The sequence below is a fragment of the Kogia breviceps genome, chromosome 3 (genome assembly GCF_026419965.1).
Source record: "Kogia breviceps isolate mKogBre1 chromosome 3, mKogBre1 haplotype 1, whole genome shotgun sequence".
NCBI lineage: Eukaryota > Metazoa > Chordata > Mammalia > Artiodactyla > Physeteridae > Kogia > Kogia breviceps.
The window spans coordinates 76,454,683-76,478,568 of NC_081312.1; the positions used below are offsets into that span (position 1 = coordinate 76,454,683).

At 54.7% G+C, this 23,886-nt stretch overlaps 3 protein-coding genes across 14 annotated transcripts in view; 1 reads left to right on the forward strand and 2 right to left on the reverse strand.

The window, feature by feature from the left end:
- Positions 1–2,495: 2,495 nt before the first annotated feature.
- Positions 2,496–4,274, reverse strand: TMEM253 (transmembrane protein 253). The gene is made up of 6 exons (XM_059057448.2): positions 4,167–4,274; positions 3,730–3,840; positions 3,581–3,637; positions 3,189–3,299; positions 2,927–3,073; positions 2,496–2,576 (listed from the first exon to the last, which is right to left on the reverse strand). The coding sequence occupies exons 1-6, from the start codon at positions 4,272–4,274 to the stop codon at positions 2,496–2,498; spliced, it is 615 nt and encodes a 204-aa protein (XP_058913431.1).
- Positions 4,275–6,418: 2,144 nt separating this feature from the next.
- On the forward strand, positions 6,419–15,279 carry ZNF219 (zinc finger protein 219). Of its 4 annotated transcripts, XM_059057401.2 has the most exons (6): positions 6,441–6,503; positions 11,669–11,760; positions 12,058–13,210; positions 13,280–13,465; positions 13,814–13,945; positions 14,207–15,279. In XM_059057401.2, the coding sequence occupies exons 2-6, from the start codon at positions 11,755–11,757 to the stop codon at positions 14,809–14,811; spliced, it is 2,082 nt and encodes a 693-aa protein (XP_058913384.1). In that variant the 5' UTR covers positions 6,441–6,503; positions 11,669–11,754; the 3' UTR covers positions 14,812–15,279. The 4 variants fall into 4 exon arrangements, with proteins under 4 accessions (XP_058913386.2, XP_058913384.1, XP_066884962.1 ...); XM_059057403.2 differs by lacking the exon at positions 11,669–11,760 and adding an exon at positions 6,586–7,018 and having other exon boundaries at positions 6,419–6,503; positions 12,058–13,465; XM_067028861.1 differs by having other exon boundaries at positions 6,442–6,503; positions 12,058–13,465.
- ARHGEF40 (Rho guanine nucleotide exchange factor 40) overlaps positions 13,571–23,886 on the reverse strand; it is a 47,985-nt gene continuing 37,669 nt past the window's right edge. For 4 of the 9 annotated variants that reach the window (XM_067028859.1, XM_067028860.1, XM_059057384.2 and 1 more), the window contains 13 exons: positions 23,595–23,717; positions 23,350–23,493; positions 22,239–22,849; positions 21,879–22,113; positions 21,431–21,517; positions 20,621–20,836; positions 19,741–19,911; positions 18,739–18,916; positions 17,901–18,005; positions 17,527–17,670; positions 16,897–17,021; positions 16,436–16,480; positions 15,789–16,315 (listed from right to left, as the gene is read on the reverse strand). In XM_067028859.1, the coding sequence (XP_066884960.1) occupies positions 16,439–16,480; positions 16,897–17,021; positions 17,527–17,670; positions 17,901–18,005; positions 18,739–18,916; positions 19,741–19,911; positions 20,621–20,836; positions 21,431–21,517; positions 21,879–22,113; positions 22,239–22,849; positions 23,350–23,493; positions 23,595–23,717 (2,181 nt within the window). In that variant the 3' untranslated portion in view covers positions 15,789–16,315; positions 16,436–16,438. Of the gene's footprint in view, positions 14,130–15,788; positions 16,316–16,435; positions 16,481–16,896; positions 17,022–17,526; positions 17,671–17,900; positions 18,006–18,738; positions 18,917–19,740; positions 19,912–20,620; positions 20,837–21,430; positions 21,518–21,878; positions 22,114–22,238; positions 22,850–23,349; positions 23,494–23,594; positions 23,718–23,886 lie in introns of those variants that run through there. The other 5 variants (XM_067028855.1, XM_067028854.1, XM_067028857.1 and 2 more) reach the window with 3 other exon arrangements.

Below are 23,886 nucleotides of genomic sequence, written 5' to 3' on the forward strand. Positions count from 1 at the left end.
ACGAGTTCGTGCCCTGGTCCAGGAAGATCCCACATGCCGCGGAGCGGCTAGGCCTGTGAGCCAGGAAATAAATTAATTAATTAAATAAATTTTTTTAAAAAAGAACTTCATTTTAGTGGTTCATGGAACAAAACCAAAGAAGTAGATATGGGCATAACTGCTGGAATGGATGAATTCCAACTGCTAAGCTGTTGAAGAATCATTGCAAATTACTACCTCCCTTTCTTTTAATGAAGTATTTCTACTTCCCTTCCAGGCATATGAAGAGATTGCCCTTCTAACCATCCTGAAATTGGGTGCGGCTATATGACTTGCTTTGGCCCATGAAGTGTGTGGAAGTGATATGTATCCCTTTGAGGCAGAAGCATTTGAGAGCCCACGAATAATTCTTCATGCTTATTTCACAATTGGGGAAGGGGGTGGGGATAGGGCGGATTAGTCTCATGGTTACATGATAGAATCTCAAAATGGTGGCGCTCCATGGGCTTGGTTACCTGAATCATTTACAAGGAGCAGAGCACCCTGCCAGACTACCCTAGACATGTAGCGTGAGAGATAAACCCTTGCAGCTTTAGGCCACTGAGATTTTGGCATTGTTACCACAGCATAACCTAACCTAACCTGATACAAGGTTCATCTATGTGGTGACTGAACTTCTCCAAGAATTAAAATGTAATTTCTAGACATCTGATCATATCACTAAAAGCTGTTGCTCCTAAGTGGAAGACAGTGAGAATGAATTGATTTTTACCCCCAGCTTCCTCAGCTACCACCACCTTCTGATTTTGAAGAAAGCATTTTGAGTCCTTCACAGATGAGCTCTCCATTATTCTGGCATTTAGACTGGGAGGAGGAGAAGGGGGAGGCCCAGATCTTGTTTTCACCACTCCACAGCCTAATCCCAGAACTGTCCCCACCCACTAATAGTCACACAATCTTGTCATAGGGCGGACTATTACCACTCCCAAGGTGTCACAAACAGAAAGGAGCTGCCGCTGGCGCCACTGCAATGTCAGGGCAACGCAGCCAGGCTGCGCTCTTTCCTCACTGGTGCCTGGGCTTGGCTAAGCCCGGAGAAGCAGCATTCTTTAGGGAAAGAAGCCTTCTCAAGTGGGAACAAAAATGAGTGTGAGGCGCACACCCATCCTGGGCACTATGTGAATCTGGGGTGAGTTCTCTTAGTACTGCAGCTCTGGTCAACTTCTAGTTTTTCTAGCCGCTAATAAGCTGTCGGGCTGGTGTTACAGGGTGCCCCCGTTTTCCTGGGCTTTTCTCAAGCCCACCTCAGCCTGCCATCCTTGCACACTTGCAAAGATCATAAACGGTGGGGTTTGAGCAAAACCAGAACTTCAGCAACCGCCCCGCAGCTGGGATCAAAGGTCGGCTGGTCTGCCGAGAGGCTGAGCCTGCGCAGTCCCGCTCCCACCTTGGAGAGAAAGGGTGGTGGCAACGCGGGCTCCTTACACCGGCGTGCTCGCAAGAGGCGGGAAACCTTAGGTCGGGTCGCCGTGTCCCTCCCTCTTCCTGCCCGGTCCACCCGTCTAGCCAGCCAGTCCGTCCTCCTTAGGCGCGTAGGCCCTGGGGGAGGGGGATGAGAAGTGCCCTGGGCTTCTGACTCATCATCTCCAACCCCTTTCTCGCGCGCGCTCCAAGTCTCAGGACTTTGCACCTGGGCACTGTGGGAGGGGGCACGGCGACAGCATCTGGGAAACCCTAGCTCTGCCGACGGCCAGCCCTCAGCCCCTGCCCGTCTCCGAAGCTGCCGGATGTAGGAATGTACATCCGCAATCAGCTCTCCGTTACCGAGGTGGGGGTGGTGGCGCCCCCGCGCAGAATAGCCCGTCCGGCTCCTCCCTGCACGCTAGGCCAGTGGTCGCGTCCGAAGAAACTCTCAGCTAAGCCCCGACTTCCAGGGCTTCGCGTCACTTAGCAGCTGCACAGCGCCCCTACTGCGGAGGGAAGGTTCTTTATTTCCCAGCGGGCCACAGGGTAGCTGGGCATCCTGGGATTTGTAGTCTCCGCTAGAGTAGAAAAGAACTGGATCGAAGCGAGAGAACGATAGCACCCGTTGTGAATTGATTTCAGAGAGTGGGCGTGTACGGGTTTTTAGTGGATGGGATTGTGAAAAGTGGAAATCTTGGAAATAGTGAGATGAGGCACATGTGGAGCAGGATGGGGAGGCAGTGGGGAAGGAGGGTGAGGATAGAAGGGAGAAAATGAGTCTAGCTGGAAGTTGATTTAAGGATATCCTGCAGGCGGGCAGATTTTCAGGGCGGTGAGGTGGTTTAAAACTCGGTCTAGGTATTGCTTTCCGCAGCACGGGAGGAAAAAGAAAGGGGCCTAGTCTGAGTGAAGATTGAAGGCACTCCACCAGACTTCAAGTAGGTCTCAGGGGACTCCATCTAGTTTGAGTTCGGTGGGATGGGGTGCAGGAGGGTCTGGAGAATGCTCCCAACAGGTAGGAAAGCAACACCTGTCTGCTTCCCCTTGCCAGCTCACTCATTTGTTCTGTTTGCTCCGCTAGCCACCGTGGGACCAGTCTCCAAATCAGGAACTTCCTCTAATTCTGAGAGACCCTGAAAACCAGACAGGTGTGAGGCAAGCAAACTGTAAGGGTGAGAAATGAGGAATCCCAGACAGATGCAGCTTCCTCCTCTCCCATTTTTTTTTTCTCGTGTTCCCATAGCCCTTCCAATATTTATGCAGATTTCTAATGCTCTCCCACATTTTTAGACCCATTTAGATACCCGATTCACTCTTACCTACCACTAGGGGAGAAATGTCCAAAGCCAGAAAACCAATCAGTTTCAGTTTAGGACCCCTTCCTTTCCCTGCTGCCCCATTGTTTTCCGTTAAGTACCATCGACCAGGATAGCCAGTGAAAAAATGAACTGCTAGCTAGCTGCTTCCTCCCTGCCCTCAGTACCTCCTGCAGCTCCTGGTAGTGCAGACTCTGGCTCCAGCAGCATCCTGGCTTCCTCTGGCTCAGCAGGAACAGGGAGTATGCTGAGACCAGCACTCCCCCTAGGGTGAAGGCCTCAGCACTGAGCTCCAGCACCAGCAAGCCGGTTAGCTGTAGGTAGATAGGGCTGAGGGTGTGCTGCAGGGGACCCTGCACCTATTTGCCCCTGCCGTTTCCCCTCCTCTGGCCTCCTCATCCTCCCACATTCTCCTTTATTCATTTGTACCTGGGAGGGGACAGTTGGGGCAGACATCAAGGCTGTCTTCACCACTTCGACCACCAACACGATGAAGCCCAAGATCAGATTGAAGGTGTTGAATAGCATCATGGCGTGCACCTGCCAGTGAGTTAGTTCAGCCCTGCCCAGCCTAGGGGACTCACTGCAACCCCAAGCCCCACCTGTAGCCTAGCTGAAAACAAAACTCAGCCCCTATTCTTCCACCTCCAAATGGGACCATCAGCCCTCTAACTTTCTTGTTTCTCTCCTCAGTCTTTTAGACCAGTCACGGGCAGATAACTAACACAATTAGTCAACAGTTAGAAATCCACTTCCTGGGCTGAGGTGTGTGTGTGTTTTAGGGGGTGGGAGAATAGTACTGCATTCTCTTCCCCTCTCACCTTCCAAAGACGGGGTGCTCTGCGCAGCTCAAGGGTTATAATCCCAGTGAGGAGACCCTGAATGATGAGAAAGGCAAGTGGTGAGCTCTGGGCCATTAGGGAGGGGCCCCCAGGACCTTCCTTCCATCCTCCCATATGGTAGTTCTTACCAGTACGCCAGGCCCAAGTGGCAGTGCTGTGGCCATGTGACAAGCAGAGTTCAGGCAGGCAACTGAGATACCAAAGGGCACCACAGCCACTGCCAGCCATAGCTGGCTCACCTGGATGCAGGGTAGTTGAAGGAGAACTGTTAGGGATTCCCTTCCTTCCTCCCAAGTGGTGAAGAGTAGTCAACCAAGAGCCATAAAAGAAGGGGATATCATTTAATTTTTTCTGCCTCATGTCATAGTTCAGTTACTTAACTATGTGTTTTCCCCACATGAAGGAAGCTACTTGGAGATTAAGGGTTTTGCATTGTTTATTCTATGTTTCCTCCACCCTCCTCCCACTCAGAGCCTAGCACAGTTTCAGGCAGATGATAGGTGCTCACTAAACATGGGTGGAATTGAATTGGGGTACAAGTTGGGGTGGGGCAGCCTGGCCTCACCGCCAGCACCAAGAGATGCCCACTCAGCCTGTGCCTGGCCCAGTGCTGTAGCTTTTCCAGACGAAGGCTGGGTCTGTCTTGCTCTCGCTGACCAGCTCTGTCCTCCATGGCTCCCTTTACCACTAGAGCTCAGTGCTTCCTAGCCTGGGAAAAATTCATTATGGCACCTATCAGGAGACAGGACATACAGCAACATCTCTTTCAGCTGCCCCACTGCCTGCTTCCAATATCCAGGGAGTTGAGGCTCAGGGCCTCACACTTACCTAGTCTGAAGCAGCTGCTCCAAAGGAATGGGTCCCAGCTGGCCCTGGAGCTCCTGGTAGGGCCTGGTAGCTCAAAGCAGAAGACAAACTTGTCCTGGCAGAGACAGGTTATCAGGGCTGGGGTGTGGTGGGGCAAAGGTCCCTATGAGGGCCTCAGGATCCAGGAAGTGGTGCTGGGTAGACACCAGCCTCAGTTCACTCCACAGGACACCCAGCCCTAACTCATTCTGTTCCTGTTTCCTACTGACCCCATCTCTGTCCATCCTGGGTTCCTCTTCTGATCACTCACCTTATACATGGACACTACCACCCTGGGCCCCAATCCCCCCCCCCATTTCCATCTAATCTTTCTCCTTTTTTTAGGGGGCTTCCTCCTCAAATTACTTGCTGTTCCCTAGGGAAATCCCACATTACTCTCTGAATTAGTCCCGTCATTACTGCTTGAAGATTTGTCCCAAGACCTGGCTTCCTGTCTCTCACTTTCTGGACAGTTTCTCCTCTTTCATTCCTTTCTTGAAGGATTTACTCTGGATCGGACACTGACTAAGTGGATGGAGAGCTCTATTTATAGTAGGGATTGCTTTTGACTCAGTGATAACCTGCAGCTAGACATGTATAGAAGATGGTCCTTAAATGGTCCGCCTCGGGAAGGACACTATTGCAACAATTAATATTTTTGAGGGACAGAAGTTGCCTTGCAGCCGGGCAAGCTCTGCCTATTTCTGAGCTGTGTGGCCTTGGATACATTATTCTACCAATATGAACCTCAGTTTGTTGAAACTGAGTGATTGAAAGGGGGATAATAATATGACTGTGAAGGGTTGTTGGCTCAGGGTAGGTGCATAATAACCATTAATGGTGCTGATGAGGTCATACTGATGTACCTCATATACCACAGGGCTTATTCAGAAGCTAAGCTGGGGTCATTTATTCATTCAATAAGAAGCAGAATCACATGGGCCCAAATATATATTCTGTACATCAAAAATAGGAAAAGTCCATCTTGGTGCAGAGCCTGAGGTCTGGGGGCAATCAGACCTATGTTCAAAGCCCAGATCTACCTGGGTGACCTTGGGCAAGGTATTTAATCTCGCTGTTTCCTTATCAATAAAGGGAATACCAATCTCAAGAGATTGCCTTAAGTATTGAAAGAGAAAATGCGTATGAACCAACTCAGTCCAGCACCTGGCACATACATGCTCAATAAATGTTAGTGGCTATTATTATTATTGATGACAGAAGACGACTGAGCCAGATGACCCCCAGGAGTTAGTACCAGGAGGCAGGGTCCTGGGAGGCAAGTGGCCTTTGTAAGCCACTTCTGCCCTGCTCAGTGCTGGGCCAACACTCACTGGAACACTGTGCCCACTCTTCTTTCCTGGGGAGTGGAAATCACATTTAAAGGGATCCTGAGAACTGTTGTGTGTCTACCCCCTCCTCGATCCTTATGTACATTAATTTTATTTTGTAGCAATGGCCTGATAGAATGTGAGATGTTGGGCTGAGTATCCCTGAGCTGGTAGGCCAGTGGAAAGTGACTCTTTTAGCCTCATTTCCCTTACCTGTAAATGCAGACCAATTATATTTCAGTGTTATTGGAAAGATTATATACTATTAAATATGTGAACAGGCATTCGGTAAATATTGATTACATCTAAGTATCCTACTTACAAATTTGTAGTCCCTGTCTGGATTACAATCTCCTCCAGGGAGGGTACTACATTCCCCTCATGTGCTCATCCCCCACGGCGCTGAACATAGGTGCCTGGTACTTAGTAAACACTCAGTAAATATTTGTTGTATAGAAGAGCCATTAAAGTGACTTAAGGAATGGAAAAATAGAATTCGAGAGGAAGGAGCAGGAATTGTTTATCAAGAAGAGAAAGGACCGGAGAGTAACTTTAATAATGTTTCTTATACGGCAGACATTAACTATCTCTATAATCGCCCCTCCTCCTCCCCCAAAAGAGAGACAGAAATTGTAGGGAGAGGCTTTGAGATAAAACCCCAGGAAGAACTTCCCGAGTCTGTGCATGTTGGGGCAGAAAGAGAGGCAGAGCCAGCTCCTTCCCTGGTATGTCCGGGTTTAGGGTGGGAGGGGCAGTCCGCTTGGAGGCTGGGGGAAGGACGAGATGACCTTTCAAAATCTCTTCCAGTCTCCTGTTGGAATCATCCGTGCGCCCCACCCCCGCTCCCTCCCTCCTTCCCTCCGACAGCGCCCCCAGTCTCCAAACTGCCCGCACCCCGCCCCTGGCGGCCGCCTCTCGCGGCTCCCGGGGTCCCCAGCTCCCTGTCCCCGGAGCCAGAGCCCCGCTCCCGCTCTCGCTCCCGCGCGGCTCCCAGCCCCGCCGCGCCGCCCCCCGCATGCTAATGGCCGGGCCGCCTCCCGCCGCACACAATGCGGGCCAGGGCCGGGGGCGGGGGACCGGGGAGGGGGCGGGGGCCGGGCCGGGGGCGGGGGGGCCGGGGCCCGGCGCATCTCCCCCGGCCCCACGTAACGCTGACGCCCGCGCCGCCGGCCCGCCGCCCGCCGCCGCCGCCGCCGCCGCCGCCGCCGCCGCCCGCTCCGCCGCCACCCGCCCGGGGCTCGTGAGTAGCCGCTCCCCCCACTCCCGGCCCCCCCTCCGCCACCCGGCCCCCGCCCCCGGCCCCCGCCCCCCCTCCCGGAGGGGGGGGCCGTTACGCGCTCCCGGCTCGGAGCAGGTGCAGGGGGCGGGGGCGGGGGAGGGGCGCCGGCTCGGCCCCAAGCAAACTTCGCCCAGAGCTCCTGGGGGGGCGGGGTGGGGGCGGCGGCCAAGGAAGCCTGGAGAGCTAGGGGGGCCTCGAGGGAGGGGGGGCAGGTGGGGGAGCCGGGAAAGCGGACACCAAAGGGGAAAGGCCAGCAGGGGTGGGGGGGCGGGCGTCTTTGTAGGGGCCCGAAGGCAGGGCGCGAGGGGCCTGGGGGTGCGGGGCGGCAGAGCTGGGAGCCAGAGTGGATGAGTGCCCCCCGGCCCAGGTAGGGCTGATGGAAGAGGGGGGAAGGGACCCAAACTCTCCGGGAGCGGGGGGTGGGGGAGGGGAGAGGATGGGGGGTGCTTCCCTCTCTGCGTCCCAAACAAAGTGTCACAAAGAGCTCGGCCGGCGGCAGCGGCGGAGGCGGCTGCAACTCAGCTTTTGTTCTCCCGGCCCGGGTAGCTGAGCCCTGGCCTCCCAGTCTCCCAACCCTGTCCCCCATCATCCTTCTGGTTTATCTTCCCCAGGGAGGGGTCTGGGGTGCTGCTGGAAGAACCTCTTGCGCAGGATGAAAGGTCTTGCCCTACTTGCCATTCTACTTCTGGGAGGGAGATTTTCCCAGAGGCTCTCCTACCCACTCCTCACCCCCTAATCTGAGAACTGAGGTTCATATGGGTGCCAAGACTCTGACCTTCCTAGGGTCAGCTCCAGCTAAAGGGGCTTAGGGCTGGCTACATGCCCCCTCCCCCCAATCCAGGTGTTCCAGAACTTTCAGAAGAGGGGTCAAGTTGGGACATGCCCCTGGGATAAGATTCTCCATGGCGGTGTGGCAGTAGGTGAGCAGGTGTACCTTCCTCTCACCTCATGCTGTACATTTGAAACCCATGACTGAGGTCTATAACCCCAGCTCAGGGCAGTGAAGATGGAGGGAAGGAGGCTTTCCCAAGAACTCAATCTAAAAGGTGGGCAAGCTATGCTGTGGGGTCAGTTTGGGGGAGCCACCTGAGCAATGAGGTTCAGAGGGCCATGGAGAGGAGACCATAAAAGTGAACTACTGGCATGTCTGTGTGATAAAGGTGGTCTTGACTCTAGACCACCTAAGGAGTTCCCTTTCCTTTTAACTCCATCTAGTGCAGTGTTAATCAATTGTTAGGGGACTTGGAAGGTATAAGGATTCTCAGAGGGAAAAACATCAAGTACAATATTAGAAATGACCAGAGGCGGAGACCTAGTCACAAATATACTTCAAGTCCTGAACACTTGCCCCTTACACTTTGACCCTAAAAACTTTTGAACCACAAAGCTTGAGGGGCAATCTTCATGGTCCTCCAGTCAGCAGATGCTTCTATGTACTTGTCCCAGTTGTTTCTAAGAGTCTTCTCAACAACCCTTCCACCCTTCCCTATTCAGTAAGGTTTGGTGGTCCACACCAGCTCTCCTAGCACATAAAAGGAATTGGCCTGTTGCTTTGGAAAGATTTTGGATCCCTATCCCTGGCCCTGCATCCCTATAGAGCCCAAATAAGGGTAAGATAACCCTTGATTCCCAGTGGGGGTGGAAAGTAGGTCAGTGCTACTGTCTGGCTAAGTCTCATGGATGGTGTTTAGGGCCTGACTATAGAAAACTCTGACTATTGCCCACAGGCAATACATGCATGATCTAGGTCCCAGGTCAGTTCATAAAATCTGGGGCTCTGTCGTTGCTTTCTCCTGTTGAGAAAAACTCATGGGATCAGGTTCTTGGGACCCCATTTGGTGAGGAGATGATTCAGGAGATCTTGACTGGGCCTAGGAGGGTCTCTCAGTGGTTTTGTTGATTTGAGGCCACCCTCTGGGGAAACTTTCCCTTCTTAGGAATTCAGCTTCAATTTGGGCCTTCTTGTATATCACTGGATTTCCATCCTGGAAACTGCTATGTGCAAAGCAGGTTTTTTGTTTTTGTTTTATTTTGGGGGAGGAAGCTTTTGCCCATTTCCTACTCTACTTGCCTTGGATATGAGGTCAGCCTCCCGTGAGATATTTTGTTTACTATCCTATAGGCAGTTTTAGGGGCCCTAGAATCTTCTCAGAATCAGAGTATGTGCCCATAGGTTAGTCAGCTATGACCATGCAGTATTCCCAGCCTCCCCCCTCCTCCCCCACCATCTGCTTCCTCTGAATATACCAGATTGGCTGTACACCAGGATGTTCCGGGAATCCCCAGGAGAGCAACAGAATGTGATGGACCCAAATACGATGCCTCAGTAACTCATTCCAGGATGTACAAACTGTAACTGTCAGAACAATCCTTATAGCTAATTAAAATTCTTCTAGTTACATCTATTTTCTATTATATCTGTCTATTTTCAGTGACATCCAAAAGGCCAAAATAATCCCTCTGGTACCACGATTTTTTTCCCCCCCTCTATGGTTTCCAGATAGGAATTTTTACAAATCCTCTGGCTTTTCTCAGTGCCTTATCTGTGGTGCTAAAATGGCAAATGTGGCCCCTCTAGTACTTCATTGCTCTATGGTACAGAGGTGGCCAAAGTGGCTCCTCTGGTAGCCCACTGCACTCTCCATGGTACTGAAGGAATGACCATTTGTTTCAGCATCTCTCTGGGGTCCAGAAGAGTCCTGTGACTCAGAACCACAAAACTTTTGAACTGGAAGGGACCATCAGTATAAATTAGTCCAACCCTCTTATTTTACAGATGAGTAAACCAGGAGGTTAAGTGATTTACTGAGGATTGCAGGGCCATTAATGGTCTGACTGGGCCCACAGTAGTCTTGCACCCTCAGTCGTACTCTAATTCACCTTTCATTATACTACTCAGCGAACTTGGCTAGGCTCTTGGTCTCAGGAAAGGGGCTTATTTGGGATCCAGAAAATGAGGGTGGACGCCTTAATTTGGAGTTACAGAAATACAGATATTAAAAGTGGTGCTGGAGATTGTTTACTGATCCTTGGACAAAGACATTTTGTTAATTAATCTCCTCTTAATACAATTCCCATAACAAATTCCACATGTAACAGGTACCTGCCCCTTCATAGAGTCTTATCCTATCTATTAAATGTCAAAAATTAAAGAAGCCTTGGATCTCCAGGGCCTTTTCTCGTTGCAGGGCTGACTCCTGGCTCAGTTCTCTTCTATTAAAGATCCTTAAGCAAAGTAATGCTGAGTCCTTTTCTTTCTCAGTAACTGATTTTAGTTTCACAATGCCTATTGTAAGGAAGTTCTTTATATCTCAAATATTCTTTCTGTCTCAGGCAAAAAAAAAAAAAAAAGGTTAGGCCCACATTTGTCTAGCCTTGACCAGACACAATTCTGTATGTAAGTAAGAAAGATAGACTGGAAGACTTCTGGTCCATTCTCCTAGGCCTATTTCCATGAATCTTAATTCTGGGGTTGCTTCTAAGTCCTAATGCTAACCTCCTCTGCAGCTTAGAATCAGGAGATTCCCCCCCCACCCCCACCAGCCACCAAGTCCTCTTCCTCTCACTGCTCTTCATCCTCAGAACTGGAGCTCTGTACATCCCAGGCCCAGAGAATTTTAGCCTGGAGAACTTTAACCCTTTCCAGCTCAGAGTATGTGCTGAGCCCCTATCTGTGCAGATGGCCCAGCCCCGCCCCCCGTCCCTCACTCCAGCCTCTTGAGCTCAGAGCCTGTGTAATCCTCCTCTTGTGTGAGGGAGCCTCTCCCCTGCAGAGAGGAGGAAAGCCTGCTTTGGAACAGCCCTGGACAAAGGGGCTGAGATGCCCCATCAAACTGCAGGCTCCAAGGTTTGAAACAAGGGGATGAATCCTATCCGGTATTTGCAGTTTTTAACCCCTTCCCAAAGCCAGCAGCGCCCCTTAACTTCCACTCCTCCCCCAACTCTCTCTTCATTCCCTCTCCCTCTGGCTCTCTCCCCCTTCATGCCCCTCCCCCTCTGTCTGTCTCCAGACTCTCTGCTGCTGGGAGGTGTTTCTCTCCCATGCATGAATGAGTCTCTGTAATGAATGGAAATGAATGGATCAGGAATCCAGGCGGAGGGAGGAAGAAAGAGGGGGAAAGACAGAAAGACAGGGTAAAGGCAGAAGGAAGAACTACGGAGCCTGGAAGAATGTTTGGCTGGCTGGTCAGTTAGCGGTCTGAGAGCAACTGGTCCCACTTGGATAACAGGGGAGCATGGCAAGCCAACCCCATTTACTCTTCAAGCTGCACTGCCCAACCTAAATGAGAGGAGGGTATACTGTGATGGTCCCCTCCACCATGAGGGTGGAGAGGAAGTGTGTGTCGGGGGGGACTTGGTGGTGGTAGTGGTTGTTCTGGACAAGGCATTTAATATGAATAATTTGGGGGAAGAAATCTGGGTTATCAGGGAGACTTGTGGGCAAATAAAGGAGTACAAGTTTTGAAGATAGCAGCCCCCTCCTGTCTCAGGATGTAAGGAAGGAGAAGGGATAGGTTTCAGAGTGCTAAGAGTCTGGGGTTCGGGGTGACTCTTCCCACTGCTGAAAATCAGGGCTCACCTCTTCCTCCAAATCTGTCTCTCTTGCTTTAGCTCTTCAGCACCTGTTGCCTTCACTAGCAGCTTTTCCTCCTCCTCTTCCCTGCACTCCTCAGAACCAAAGAATGTGAAGGGGGTCCATGGAGGTGAGTGAAGCTCTGGCCTGAACCTATGAGTACCTGCAACTATACTTCCTCCCCTCCCTACCTCTCTCTCTTTCTCTCTCTGTCTGGCCTCCCATTATCGGAAGTTGTTTTTGTGGCCCTAACAGCTCAATTCCCATTCATCCCCCAGCCACCCCAAGGTGAGTGGGAGGGGCACCCGGTGTTCGTGGTTCAGGCCCTGACCCACCCTCCCTCGGGTTCCTCTGGCTCTCCATGCCCTTGCTTTCCCCACAGCTCTCCCTTCTCCATCTTTTGCTCTACTCACATCTTTCTCCACAGGGCTCACGTCCCCGCGCCCCGGGCGGCCACCTAGCGCCGTCGCCACCGGCCTTCGACGGCGAACTGGATCTGCAGCGCTACTCCAACGGGCCAGGCGTAAGCGCCGGGTCTCCGGGGATGGGAGCAGTGGGCTGGTCTGACAGTCGCACAGGTGAACGGCGCTTCCCCTGCCCTGTATGCGGGAAGCGCTTCCGCTTCAACTCTATCCTGGCTTTGCACCTACGGGCGCACCCAGGCGCCCAGGCCTTCCAGTGCCCGCATTGTGGCCACCGTGCTGCGCAGCGCGCCCTGCTGCGCTCGCACCTGCGCACACACCAGCCTGAGCGCCCGCGAAGCCCCGCCGCGCGCCTGTTGCTGGAGTTGGAGGAGCGCGCGCTACTGCGGGAAGCGCGGCTGGGAAGACCCCGAAGCTCAGGGGGCCTGCAGGCCACCCCTGCCACTGAAGGCGTGGCGCGGTCCCAGGCTCCTTCGTCGTCCGCCTTCCGTTGCCCCTTCTGCAAAGGCAAGTTTCGCACCGCGGCGGAGCGCGAACGCCACCTGCACATTCTGCACAGGCCCTGGAAGTGCGGCCTGTGCAGTTTCGGCTCCAGCCAGGAGGAGGAGCTGCTGCACCACAGCCTGACGGCCCACGGAGCTCCTGAGCGCCCCCTGGCGGCCACCTCGGCTGCACCCCAGCCTCAGCCTCCACCCCAGCCTGAACCCAGATCCGTCCCTGAGCCCGAGCCAGAGCCTGAACGTGAGGCAACCCCTGTCTCCGCTCCTGCTGCTCCCGAGGAGCCCCCCGCGCCTCCGGAGTTCCGCTGTCAAGTGTGTGGCCAGAGCTTTACGCAGTCCTGGTTTCTCAAGGGCCACATGCGCAAGCATAAGGCCTCCTTCGATCATGCATGTCCTGTTTGTGGCCGCTGCTTCAAGGAGCCCTGGTTCCTTAAGAACCACATGAAGGTGCACGCCAGCAAGCTGGGCCCACTGCGTGCCCCGGGGCCTGGTTCTGGGCCTGCCCGGGCCCCCCAGCCTCCTGACCTGGGCCTGCTGGCCTATGAGCCTCTGGGCCCCGCGCTCCTCTTGGCCCCGGCGCCCACCCCGGCTGAGCGCCGTGAGCCTCCGAGCCTCCTGGGATACCTGAGCCTGCGAGCCGGCGAGGCCCGGCCCAATGGTGAGGGCGCCGAGCCTGGGGCTGGCCGCAGCTTTGGAGGCTTCCGCCCACTGCCCTCTGCTCTCCCAGGCCGGGCTCGCCGGCACCGCGCGGAGGAGCCAGATGAGGAAGAGGAGGTGGTGGAGGCAGAGGAAGAGACCTGGGCCCGGAGCAGGGTGGTGGGCCCTCTGGCTTCACTGCCTCCGCGCCCAGGCGAGGGCCCAGGGCACTCTGCGACTGCTGCGGGGGCCCCGGCGAGGTCCACCGCCACGCAGGGTACGTAAGCGTCTCCTTTCTCTGAGGATTTCGGCATCCTGGGCTCACTCTGACGCCACCACTGCCCCCCTGTCCCCTCCTTTTTAAAAAAGGAGGGGACAGGAGGGCAGTTTCTTATTTATTTTTAAGAATTTTCTTATTTCTCAATTTTCCTCCCCTGGAGGCTTTACAACCTTTTGAGTGTACATTTCCACTCACAGCAAATCAGACCCCTCAGGTTCCCGCAAACATGCTGTTTCCTTCTGGGCTGGGAGGGGAAGCAATCCTGTGGGTGGGTATGGGGACACATGGCCCTAATAGGGTTAGGGCAGAGGGTCCCTCTGACTTCTTTTAATGTGTGTATTGCAGAAGAGAATGGGCTCTTAGTTGGAGGGACCCGGCCTGAAGGAGGCCGGGGGGCCACCGGCAAGGACTGCCCCTTTTGTGGGAAATCCTTCCGCTCAGCACATCACCTCAAAGTGCACCTGCGAGTGCACACAGGTGAGGGGAGCAGCCTCCGGGGTGGGGAGGGGACTGGAGGGCAGGAAGCGGGGTGAGAGGGCTATGGGAAACGCCGGGAGATGACATTCGGCAGCCTTCGGATTGTCCAGATGAGATCGTTAGGAAACGCCTCTTAATTAAACGAAAGTTGGGAGAGGCGCGGTTTTCCTCCTGGCCCGGAGGTCTGTACATGGAGTGAATTGCGGGTTAGGGCTGGCAGTGATTGTGACTCGGGCCCTATCGCACCCCCCCGCCCTCCAGGAGAGCGCCCCTACAAGTGTCCGCACTGCGACTACGCGGGCACCCAGTCCGGGTCGCTCAAGTATCACCTGCAGCGCCACCACCGGGAGCAGAAGAGCGGGGCAGGCCCCGGGCCTCCTCCAGAGCCGCCACCCCCTTCCCAGAGGGGTGCAACCCAGTCATCGGGAGCCAAGCCGGCTGCGCAGCCTGCGACCTGGGTGGAGGGCACAGCGAGCTCCCGGCCTCCCTCGAGCGGCGCCGCGTCGGGGTCCCGTCGGAAGCCCGCCAGCCCCGGGAGGACCCTGCGCAACGGGCGAGGCGGTGAGGCCGAACCCCTCGACCTGTCCCTGCGGGCAGGGCCGGGAGGCGAGGCTGGGCCGGGGGGTGCCCTCCACCGATGCCTCTTCTGTCCCTTCGCCACTGGAGCCCCCGAGCTCATGGCTTTGCACCTGCAAGTGCACCACAGCCGCAGGGCTCGGGGCCGAAGGCCGCCCCAGGCCGATGCATCCCCGCCCTATGCCCGAGCACCATCCGGAGAGACCCCTCCCAGTCCTCCGCAGGAAGGGGAGGAGGGCCCCGGGCTACTGCGTTCAGGAGAGTCTGGGCTGGGGGGGCAAGAAAGGTAGGGAGCCCTCTTAGGGGCTGTTAGCTTAGTGAGTTTACCCCGCAGGAGCGGGGCCGCGCTAGAGGTAGTTGGGTAGAGCAGCCAGCAGGGGGCAGCGTGGGACCCATATCCCAGCCCCGGGCAGACCAGAGGTGGAGGGGGCAGAGGGCGTTAGGAGGGTGGGTGGGCGATACCCACCCAGCCCAAGAGAGAGTCACAGTGCCTTAGAAGTGGCAGGGGTGAGGATCAAAGAATGGGGTCCCAGGGCTGACAGAGAGGAGTGTTCCTGGTGAGGGGCAGCTTTGTCAGTCTTTGCTGGTCCATAGGCGTGAGAGTTTATTTTTGTACAATGGGTGGGGGTGGGGGCACTGTACCCTTCTAGCCCCTCCGGGGGCCCTGTAGACGTTGCTATTTTTGGTACGATTCCTGTCATCCCTGTCGCAGAGTTGTGTCCCCAATAAACAGGTGTCTTGAGGCACAGGGCACTGTGTCTGCCTGCCTATGTCCTGTCCTCCTTGGGCCACTGTGTCCAGAAAATAGTCATCTCTTCAGGCACTTTTTATCACCCAAAGAGCTTGGTAAGAAACTTGGGCTTTACCCTCAGGCTTTGGCTTAAGTAGCTCAGGGGCGGGGCCCAGGAACTAGCATTTAACAAGTAGCCTAGGGGATTCTCATGTACTGTGATCTGAGGACCTCATTTTGAGAACTGCTGAATGGTGCTGGACCCCAGCTTGACTGTGACCAGCTCAGCCTCAAGAAGTGGGTGCAGCATGAGAGCAGGAACTTCAAAGGGTGCATTGAGCCTTTGGGGGCCACTCCTCTGGGAGGGCACATATTCACCCAGGCACGGGCCCAGCTTTGGCCCAGTAAGGGGTACAGGGTACCATGCAGCCTTGGTTTTATTTTCTGTGTTCTAGTTAATGGTTGGGTGAATGGAAGTGCTCAAGTTAGTGGTATCACCTCAACCCTGAGGTCTGCTCTAGCTCTTCGGAGACAAAGTGTGAGTAAATATATTTAATATAACAATAGTATTAAAATAACAGTTATTACATATATAAAGTTTGCAGTTCCCTAGCCCACCCTTCTATAATGGTTTGCATAGCTCTGTTTCCTGTGACACCCCAGAATGGAGTCACCAGGAACTGGCAGAGATGAGTCTTCTCAAGGAGGGTCAGGGGGCAGGACGAAGGGGCGAACACAGGCTGTCGGGGAAGGGCTGACACGGAGCGGTGTCTTGGGAGTATGCAGTGGCCCCGGATGGGGAAGGACTGGACGAGGGATAATTTCCCCACCTCCAGGGTATGAAGGCAAGCAAGTGTGGACACTCTGATTCCTGCAGGAAGGCACCTGGCTGGGGAGAGCTAGAGACAGCAGTAGCAGGGAAACACACTGGTCCTTTGACCTCCTTTCTGTCCAAGAAGCAGAGGGAAGGAATTCAATGCTCTTCCAGTCCTCCACTATGTCCCCCCAGCATCCCAGCCCAAACGTGCTGAGAGGAGGGGCTGTAGCCAAGTTCCAGATCTTCTCTAGAAGCCAGGAAAGAAGAGGGAAGATGGGTTGGGAGAGAGAAGAAGCTGACTCCCAAGCCGCTGGGGAAAGGACGAGGGAAGGCTCTAGGATGTAGTAGAAAGTGGGTACCGACTCACCAGTCACAGAGGTGTGGTGGGGTCACTCAGGGCTCGGGCATGACTCTGAGGGAAGAGAAAACAGGGGTGAATTTAAAGGATAAGAAACGACCTCTTATATAGAGAGGTTATATAACCTTTCTCTCTCTCCCAAGCCTGTCAATTAGTTCACCCCTCTTTCCTCCCCAGCGTTCCTGAATTTTGCTGATTTAATCCAAGTCCAGGCTGTTGGAATTCTCCCCTTTCTATCACTCCTGCCCTCCACTCCTTATTAAAGATTCACTTCTGACCTTGCGCCCTCTCAGCCAGGCCTGGGGAAGAGGAGAAGGGCAGAGTGGACAATACATCCCTCCAACCTGTAGCCTTGCTGGAAGCACAGGCTCACTGGTCCCCTGCCCCTCATGGGTTGAATGATCAGAAGAGCCCACCCAGCAAGTGTCCGAAGAGACTACCCCATCCTCAGCCCTATTGCAAGGACTTACCTGTCGGGATAGCCCTAAGATCCCTCCACTGGCCAGGATGGGAGTGCTGCTCCCAGGGTGTTGCAGGCTGGGGCTGTTTCTTGGTCCTGGGGACACATCTCCAGAAGAGGCAAGTGTTTCTGGGGCTGGAGGGGAAGCTAGGGTGAGAGCAGGGTATAGAACCCCTCTAGATTACCTTAAATAACCGAGCTGCTCCATCAGGGGAGAAATAGCTCCAGAGCAACAGGAAGCTGTAAGTCACCATAGCAATCCCGTTGCAAGAGAACCCCTCTACCAAGAGGCAGGAAACTGTCAGCAGCATCATTAGAGCAACCAGAGAGGAAGCGACAGGAAACTATAAGGATTGCCTTGGTGAACCAGGAGGGTACAACAGGAAGCTGAAGCAGTTTCCATAGAAACCCAAGGAGAGCTAGAGAGAGAGAGGTACAGAGGAAGTGCTTCTTAGCAACAGGCTGCTGTAAGCATTACCCTAGCAACCAGATGGAAAGCTCTTAGCAATGGGGAAGCTGTACATAGTTGTCATGGCAGCTGGGCCCCTTGGCTAGAGAAAGGAATTGCTCAGCAGCAAGCAGCCTGAACATCACCATGATGACCCAGCTGTTGGGAGCCACCCCTTGAGAGGTGCCTCACCCAGGGAAATTTGCTTGACGTCCAGATCCCAGGCCTCCTCCTCGACGCGGGCAGGCAGGGAACAGGCTCCCGGGGAAAGACCGGGAAGGGAGGGGCCGGCATGCTCAAAAGATGACACGGCCACCGAGGCCCGGGTGCGGGCGGCTGCAGAGAGTGGGGAGGGGGTGGAGGGGTGGGGTGCTGGTGTGGGAAAGCCCTCCTGGCTCCCTGAAATGACCCTCAGCTCGTAGAGGGCCTCCCAGTCAGTCCCACAGTTTCTGGGAAGACATATCCACTCATGACCTTTCCTCATTTTCCACCATGCCTCCTCACTGTGCTTTCACTCTCAAGGTCTTGACTGCTGGAGGCCACCCCCCCAGCACTCTGGCCCTCACCTCTTCCAGTGAGCAAGGCACTCAGCGTCCGCTCCCCAAGGGCTTTGATGTCCAGGAAGGGTTTATTCCCAATTCCCATGGAGACCATCTGCTGCACTCGGAGCTCTAGGGAACAGAGACCCTGTTACCAACCTCTTTGCTCCTTCCCAACTCTCATTCCTCCCTCTCATTCCTCTGGTATCTCTTGTTACTCTTCCTGTTGACTGTTATGACATGGATGGTGATCGTGGTCCTCGACTTCCCCCTCAGACATCTGTCTCTTCTCTCCTGTATGTTGCATCATGCCCACTTGTCATTCCGGCTTCCCAACTTCTCTTCTAATACCTTCTTCCCTTTATCTTGGGCATTAAGAGCAAAACTCACGTTTTTACATACCTTTACAGTTTATCAAGTGCTTCCATATATATCACCTTATTTAATCCTTCCTATCATACCAAGATGTAGATGTTACTTTCCATTTTTCAGATGAGTGGAATGAGGTTCAGAGAATTAAAAACAAAAACAAAAACTAGCAAAAGACCCCCCAAAACAAAACAAACAAACTAGTCCTGGTAACACAGCAATTAAGTTCTGGAAGGCAGGTCCCGTGAGCACCCTCTCACTCTCTTTGGCCCAGCCATTTGCGCTTGCCTCCCTGAAATTTGCTAGCGTCCTCTTTCCTTTTGGTGCACCTTAGATTAAGTTCTATCTCAGCAATCTCTCTCATGTCAGATCTTCAATCTTCTCATACATCATTCTCCATCCTACATCCTCTTTCCCCTGGGCACTCTCCACACTCTCCAGCTAACCTGCCATAACCTTGATCCCAAGCACACCCTCTCCCAGCTCTTCCTGGTACCCTTGTTGTGGGCCGCCTGTCTCCACAGCAGCTGGGCAATAGAACTTGTCCACTTGAGTTTGATCTCTGGTGAGGCTGCTTGCAGAGTGTACGCTTCTCGTGCACGCCGCCGCCGAAACCACAGCTCAAAGCAGAGCCCACTGTCCCCGATGTTTTCTGTTAGCCCCATGTCAGCAGTCTGAGAAAAAGCAGAGGAGAGTGGGTGAAGACGGAGTGCATTCTGGCTAGATGGTACCACGTGGAAAAGCACTACACTTAGCCTGGCATCTGGTAGATGCTTAGTAAATGTTTGTTCAACACCTACCATGCGCCAAGTGCTCTGCATTTAGTCTTTATAACAAGCATGATTTACAGAAGGGGGTTGCCCAGACACACAAAGCAACTTGTCCAAGGGCTTATCATAGCTTATTGGAGAAAGAGTTCAAACTCATGGCTATGTTATTCCAAACTTAGGCTTTTTTCTCTATACTGGACTCTGCTGGAACTAGTGTAGGGGGACAAAGTCAGAAACTCTTAAGAGTCATGCCACACCGCCTGATCTGGGACTAGGCCGCTATTGTTGTTTATCTGGATATCAAGGCTGTTTCCCTAAAGCAAGGCCTCCCTCCTCTTGGGTTCTTCAGTTCCGTCAAGTTAAGCTATGTTTATAGTGTCCTTTCTCTTCCTTCCCCAGGGACTATCCCTAACTCAGAAAGCATGTGTGTTCTTAATGGGAAAGGTCCTCACCGCTTCTGGTTTGGAATGCCTCATGAATCTCCTGCATGAATAAGGAGAACCCCATGGAGTAGACCAATGACAGGGACTTTTGTCACCTCGACACCCTAACCTGATGTTTGATTACAGGCCAAAGCCTGTTCTGGATGATATAGATTCTGAACCTGGGTTGGGACTGAATTTCCAGAACATCCTGCGTTCCCAAGAAGAGCATGACTTCCTGTCCCATCCCCATGGTTTCCCACCCCCACCCCCACCCCCACCCCACCCCACCCCCAGGCATTGTACCTTAAAGGCCTGCTTATAAACAAAGGTCTCTGACCCCCCCTCAGGGCCCTTGAGCTTGCTGAACAGGAGGAGATGCTCAAAGAGAAAGACGTGGCGAAGGCACTTTTTCCGGCCACAGATGACTGTGAAAGGGTCCCGGTGCAGGAGTTGTCCCTGCTCCTTCAGATCTATCTGGGGAAAGCAAAAGAAAAGGTCATTGGCCCTGGAGCCCTTTGTATATATTTTACGGGGAGTAAAAAATGGGATTTATAGGGCCAGGGGCGGAATGCACTGGTTCTCAGGCAGAGTCAGGAAATCAGGGAAGCCCTTGGCCTAGAATCCATCCACTGGTCACCATGCACAGCACACCTGGCCCAGCAGCACAGCCCTGCCTCTGAAGATAGAAGGTACATCACACAGTAGGGTTTATAGCCTCCAATGGGTAAGCCTTTGCATGTTGGGGACCAAAGCATGATTTTGCCCCAGGAAGAGAATCAAATCAGCAAAAACTGAAGGGAAAAGAGGTCTATCCTAGAGGAGGTAGGTTTCCAACCTGTTCTGGAACCTCAGGACTGGAAAGAGACTAAGGAGAGGAGAATAAGGTATATGTTGAATGTTGAGCTACAGGATGAAGTGCAGTTTAGATAGAGATAAGAATTAGGAAAGCACAGGCAGATATAGGGTCACAGGATGTCAGGCAGGACATAGCTTCTTTATTTATAGATGAGGAAATTGAGCCCCAGTGAAGTTCAGTGACTTGACCAAAGCTATGCAGCTGGTTAGAAATTACAGCCTGGAGCCCTCTGACCTTGAGTCTAGTTTTCTGGTCACCAGCCCACACTGCTTCTGAGGCTACAAGGCTAGGCAGCCCGAGCTGGAGAGTCTGGAGCCATGGCCTCACCTCACAGCCACGCACCGCCTCCACAGCCAGCAGGTCTTTGCCGCGGGTCTCTTGTTCCCGGAGCAGTTGCATGGCAGCTCCAAGGGCCTGGCGCTCAGAACTCGGTTCAGGCCCAGCTTCCCTTAGGAGCTCCTCCAGGAGCTGCCCATACCTGGCCAGCTGCTCCAGGGGCTGCTGCAGGGCCCGGGGCAGATGAGGGCCCCCCTCCATGGTGCCCTAGTTTGGGGTGGAAACAGATAGGAATCAGGGGAGGGGCTGGAGCTGTTCGGGTCCGAGCCCTTCGGGGAAGATGCATGGTACTCTGGGTTTTTAGGGGTAGGTCAAGCCCAGATACACCCAAAGGTAAGGCAAAAAATCTTCCCCCAGAAAGAAAGGAGGCAGGAGAGCTGCAGGAGATTCAGCTGTCCTCTATATCTTGAGGCACAGTGGAAGAGGAATACAAGTAATCCCTTATATTCTCTGGCTTTTAACTTTTGAAATCACTTTCACATCTTTTGATGCGAGGCCTCAGAGCACTCTCTTAGTTAGCTGTAGTGAATACTGCCACCATTCATTCACTAGATGAAGAAACAGCGGCCCAGAGGAATTAATACTATTGCCCAAAGTCCTCAGGTGGGCTGGATAAGAACCTGGGTTCACCTGGCTCCCAGTCCAGTGATTGTCCCACCCTCAGCAATTCTGGGAGATTATTGGTAGGTGATGTTCCTGGGTACATCGAGGAAAGCTTTTTTTCCCTGAGAGTTTGAGGTTGGGTGGATTTTAGGTCTTCCTGACCCCTCCCCTTCTCATGAGGGTTGGAGAAAAAGTTACCTTGGTTGGGGGGCTGAGGGCAGCCAGACCATTCTCCAGTTTGTGCCGGTGCTTCACATACTGGGCGTAAAGGCTGAACTGGTCCCCCTGTGCCGGTAGGGAAGTGGTAAGTCATCTCCAGTGAGGCCCTGCAGACAAGCCTCTCCCTTTCCTCCTCCGCATCCTGTAGAGCCCGAAGGAGGGACAGGCCACCAGGGAACACTCAGTCTGCCTGGGGAATGACAGGCTTCCGTGGAGAGAGCGAAGGCCCGGCAGCACTGGACGTCAGAGACACATGAGCTGAGTGGCTCCAGGAGCCCAGCAAACGGCAGTAGGCGCCGGCGTTAGGGGCCACACGTTCTGGTGGTGGGCGGGGTCGGGGGGCGGGTACTGAGAAGGAGGGACAAGCAGATGGGGCTGAGACATGTGAAGGGAGAAGCCCTGGAAGGAGTTTCAGAGGCTGACTCACATGGCGAAGGAAGCAGGCCCCAATGCGCAGGGGGTGGGTGGCGCAGCCCTGAAGCTCCCGCAGGAAGTGTGTCCGGTGGAAACTGCGGAGCCTTTCCCGGGCGCTCAGGGCTGCGGCCCAGGTGCCCCGCAGTTCAGGGGTCAGCTCAGGCCCAGCGGGTGGCACCGGCTCACTCAGGGTGGCCACGTACTCCTGCTCACAGGCAATCAGCTCAGACACCAGACGCTGCTGGGCGCTGCAGGTACAACGAGGAGTGACGGGGAGGTTGTGGCATGGGAGGAACATGCCAACAGTATCATATTCTTTTCCTGCGGGCCAGCTGGGCCTGCCTCCTGGGCACCAGCTGGGCTGGGCTCTCACCTGATGCTTCGCTTGCGCTCCATCCGAGGGGTGCCTACTCCCCAGGGCCCTTCTGGGCCCCCGGCCCGGCCCAGCAGCACATGTTCCCGGGGTGAGCACGTCCTGTCTACCACCTCCGTACTGGTGACCTCCAGGCCTCGGATCAGCACAGTCCTCGGCGGCCTGCCCTCTGCTTCCGGAGCCGGCTCGGGGCCCTCGTCCTCAGAGTCCTCCCCACAGGGTGCCAGGGAGCAGTGGGACGGGGCTGCCCGCGGCCCAGGGCTGCTGGGGAGCAGCAGGGAACGGAGGCTGGGTGAGGGGCTATGGGAGCCCCGTTGGGCCCCTCCGCTACTGGCACTGTCCGCCCGTCGTCGCCGGTGGCCCCGTGGACTCGCCTCTGCTCCCAGCTGTTGCTGAACCCTCTTCTCCAGCTCTTGGCAGCGGGCCCGGCAGCGGCCCCACTCTCGCAGAGCCGCCGGGCTGCCCAGGTCCAGGGCCAGGGCCCGCATCTCCTGGAAGGTGCCAGCGCTGGGCTCCGGGGTGCGCCGCAGGGCCAGGGCTGCTAGCACTGCTTCCCGCCCCGGCCCGGCTCCTGCTAGCCTCGTGGAACCTTCGTCCACCCATTCATGTGCCTACAAGGCCAAAGAGGTGGGGAGTGGCGAGGGGAAGGAGTGAGGTCCTGTGCCACTTCCACACGCTGCCAGATGACAGCTCCTGTCCTCCTTTGGTGAGGGCTTCCTAGGGCCCACCACACCCCAGTCCTCTTAGAACACCTCCCCTCACTGTCCCGGCATCACGGCCTAGCGTGTCACTCTGAGCTGGTATGGAGACAGAGGGGCCTAAATGAAAGGATGGCTGATACGTACACAGAATTTACAAGTGGCAGACTCTGTGCTAAGTACCTGTTACATACTGCTTACCTAATCCTCACTCAGCCCTGTAAGGTAGGTGCCACGAGGCACACTCAGGATTAGTATCCTGTCCCAGGTCATTCATCAAGTAGGAGGCAGAGCCAGGAGTCAAAGCCCAGGAGACGGCCTCCTAAGTCCCTGCTTCTAACAACTACCCGATCAGCTTCTCCAGGCAGAAGAAAGGCAGTGGTGGGCATAGAAGGAACAGGCTCAGCACATACCTGCTGGAAGAAGCGCTGTAGCCGCAGAGCTCGGTGGAGGCCACTCTCAACCTGCTCCAGGCGCTGTTCAAAGATATCCAGAACCTTCTGGGAGGCAGGGTCCTCCTCCAGGGCCAGGGCCTCCCTCGCCTGAGCCAGGCGCTCCTGGAGAAGGGGGGCTGCTCTCAGACCTGGCCCTCAGTCCAGTCAGTCTCCCCTTCCCTCCCCGCATGTTTCCTCTCACCTGCCCCTCTCCCCCTTCTCACCTGAACCTCAGCACTGAAAGCCCGGAATCGTAGCTCTGTCTCCTGCAGGGCAGACAGGGAGTCCCCGGGCACAGCAAAGCTCACCAGCTGCTCCTCCCCCGGGCCCGAGAGCCACTGCAGCACCTGGGGCAGACAGGGTGGGAGAGCGGGGCCATGAGGGAGAAGGGGCCGTGCAGTGGAAAGGAAAGCTGAGATCCAGCTCTGACCCCGCCGCCCCACCCTGTAGAACCTTGGGGGAAACCATTTCATCTCAGCTGTGAAGTGGAAATGATAACAGGGAATGGTGGTAGTT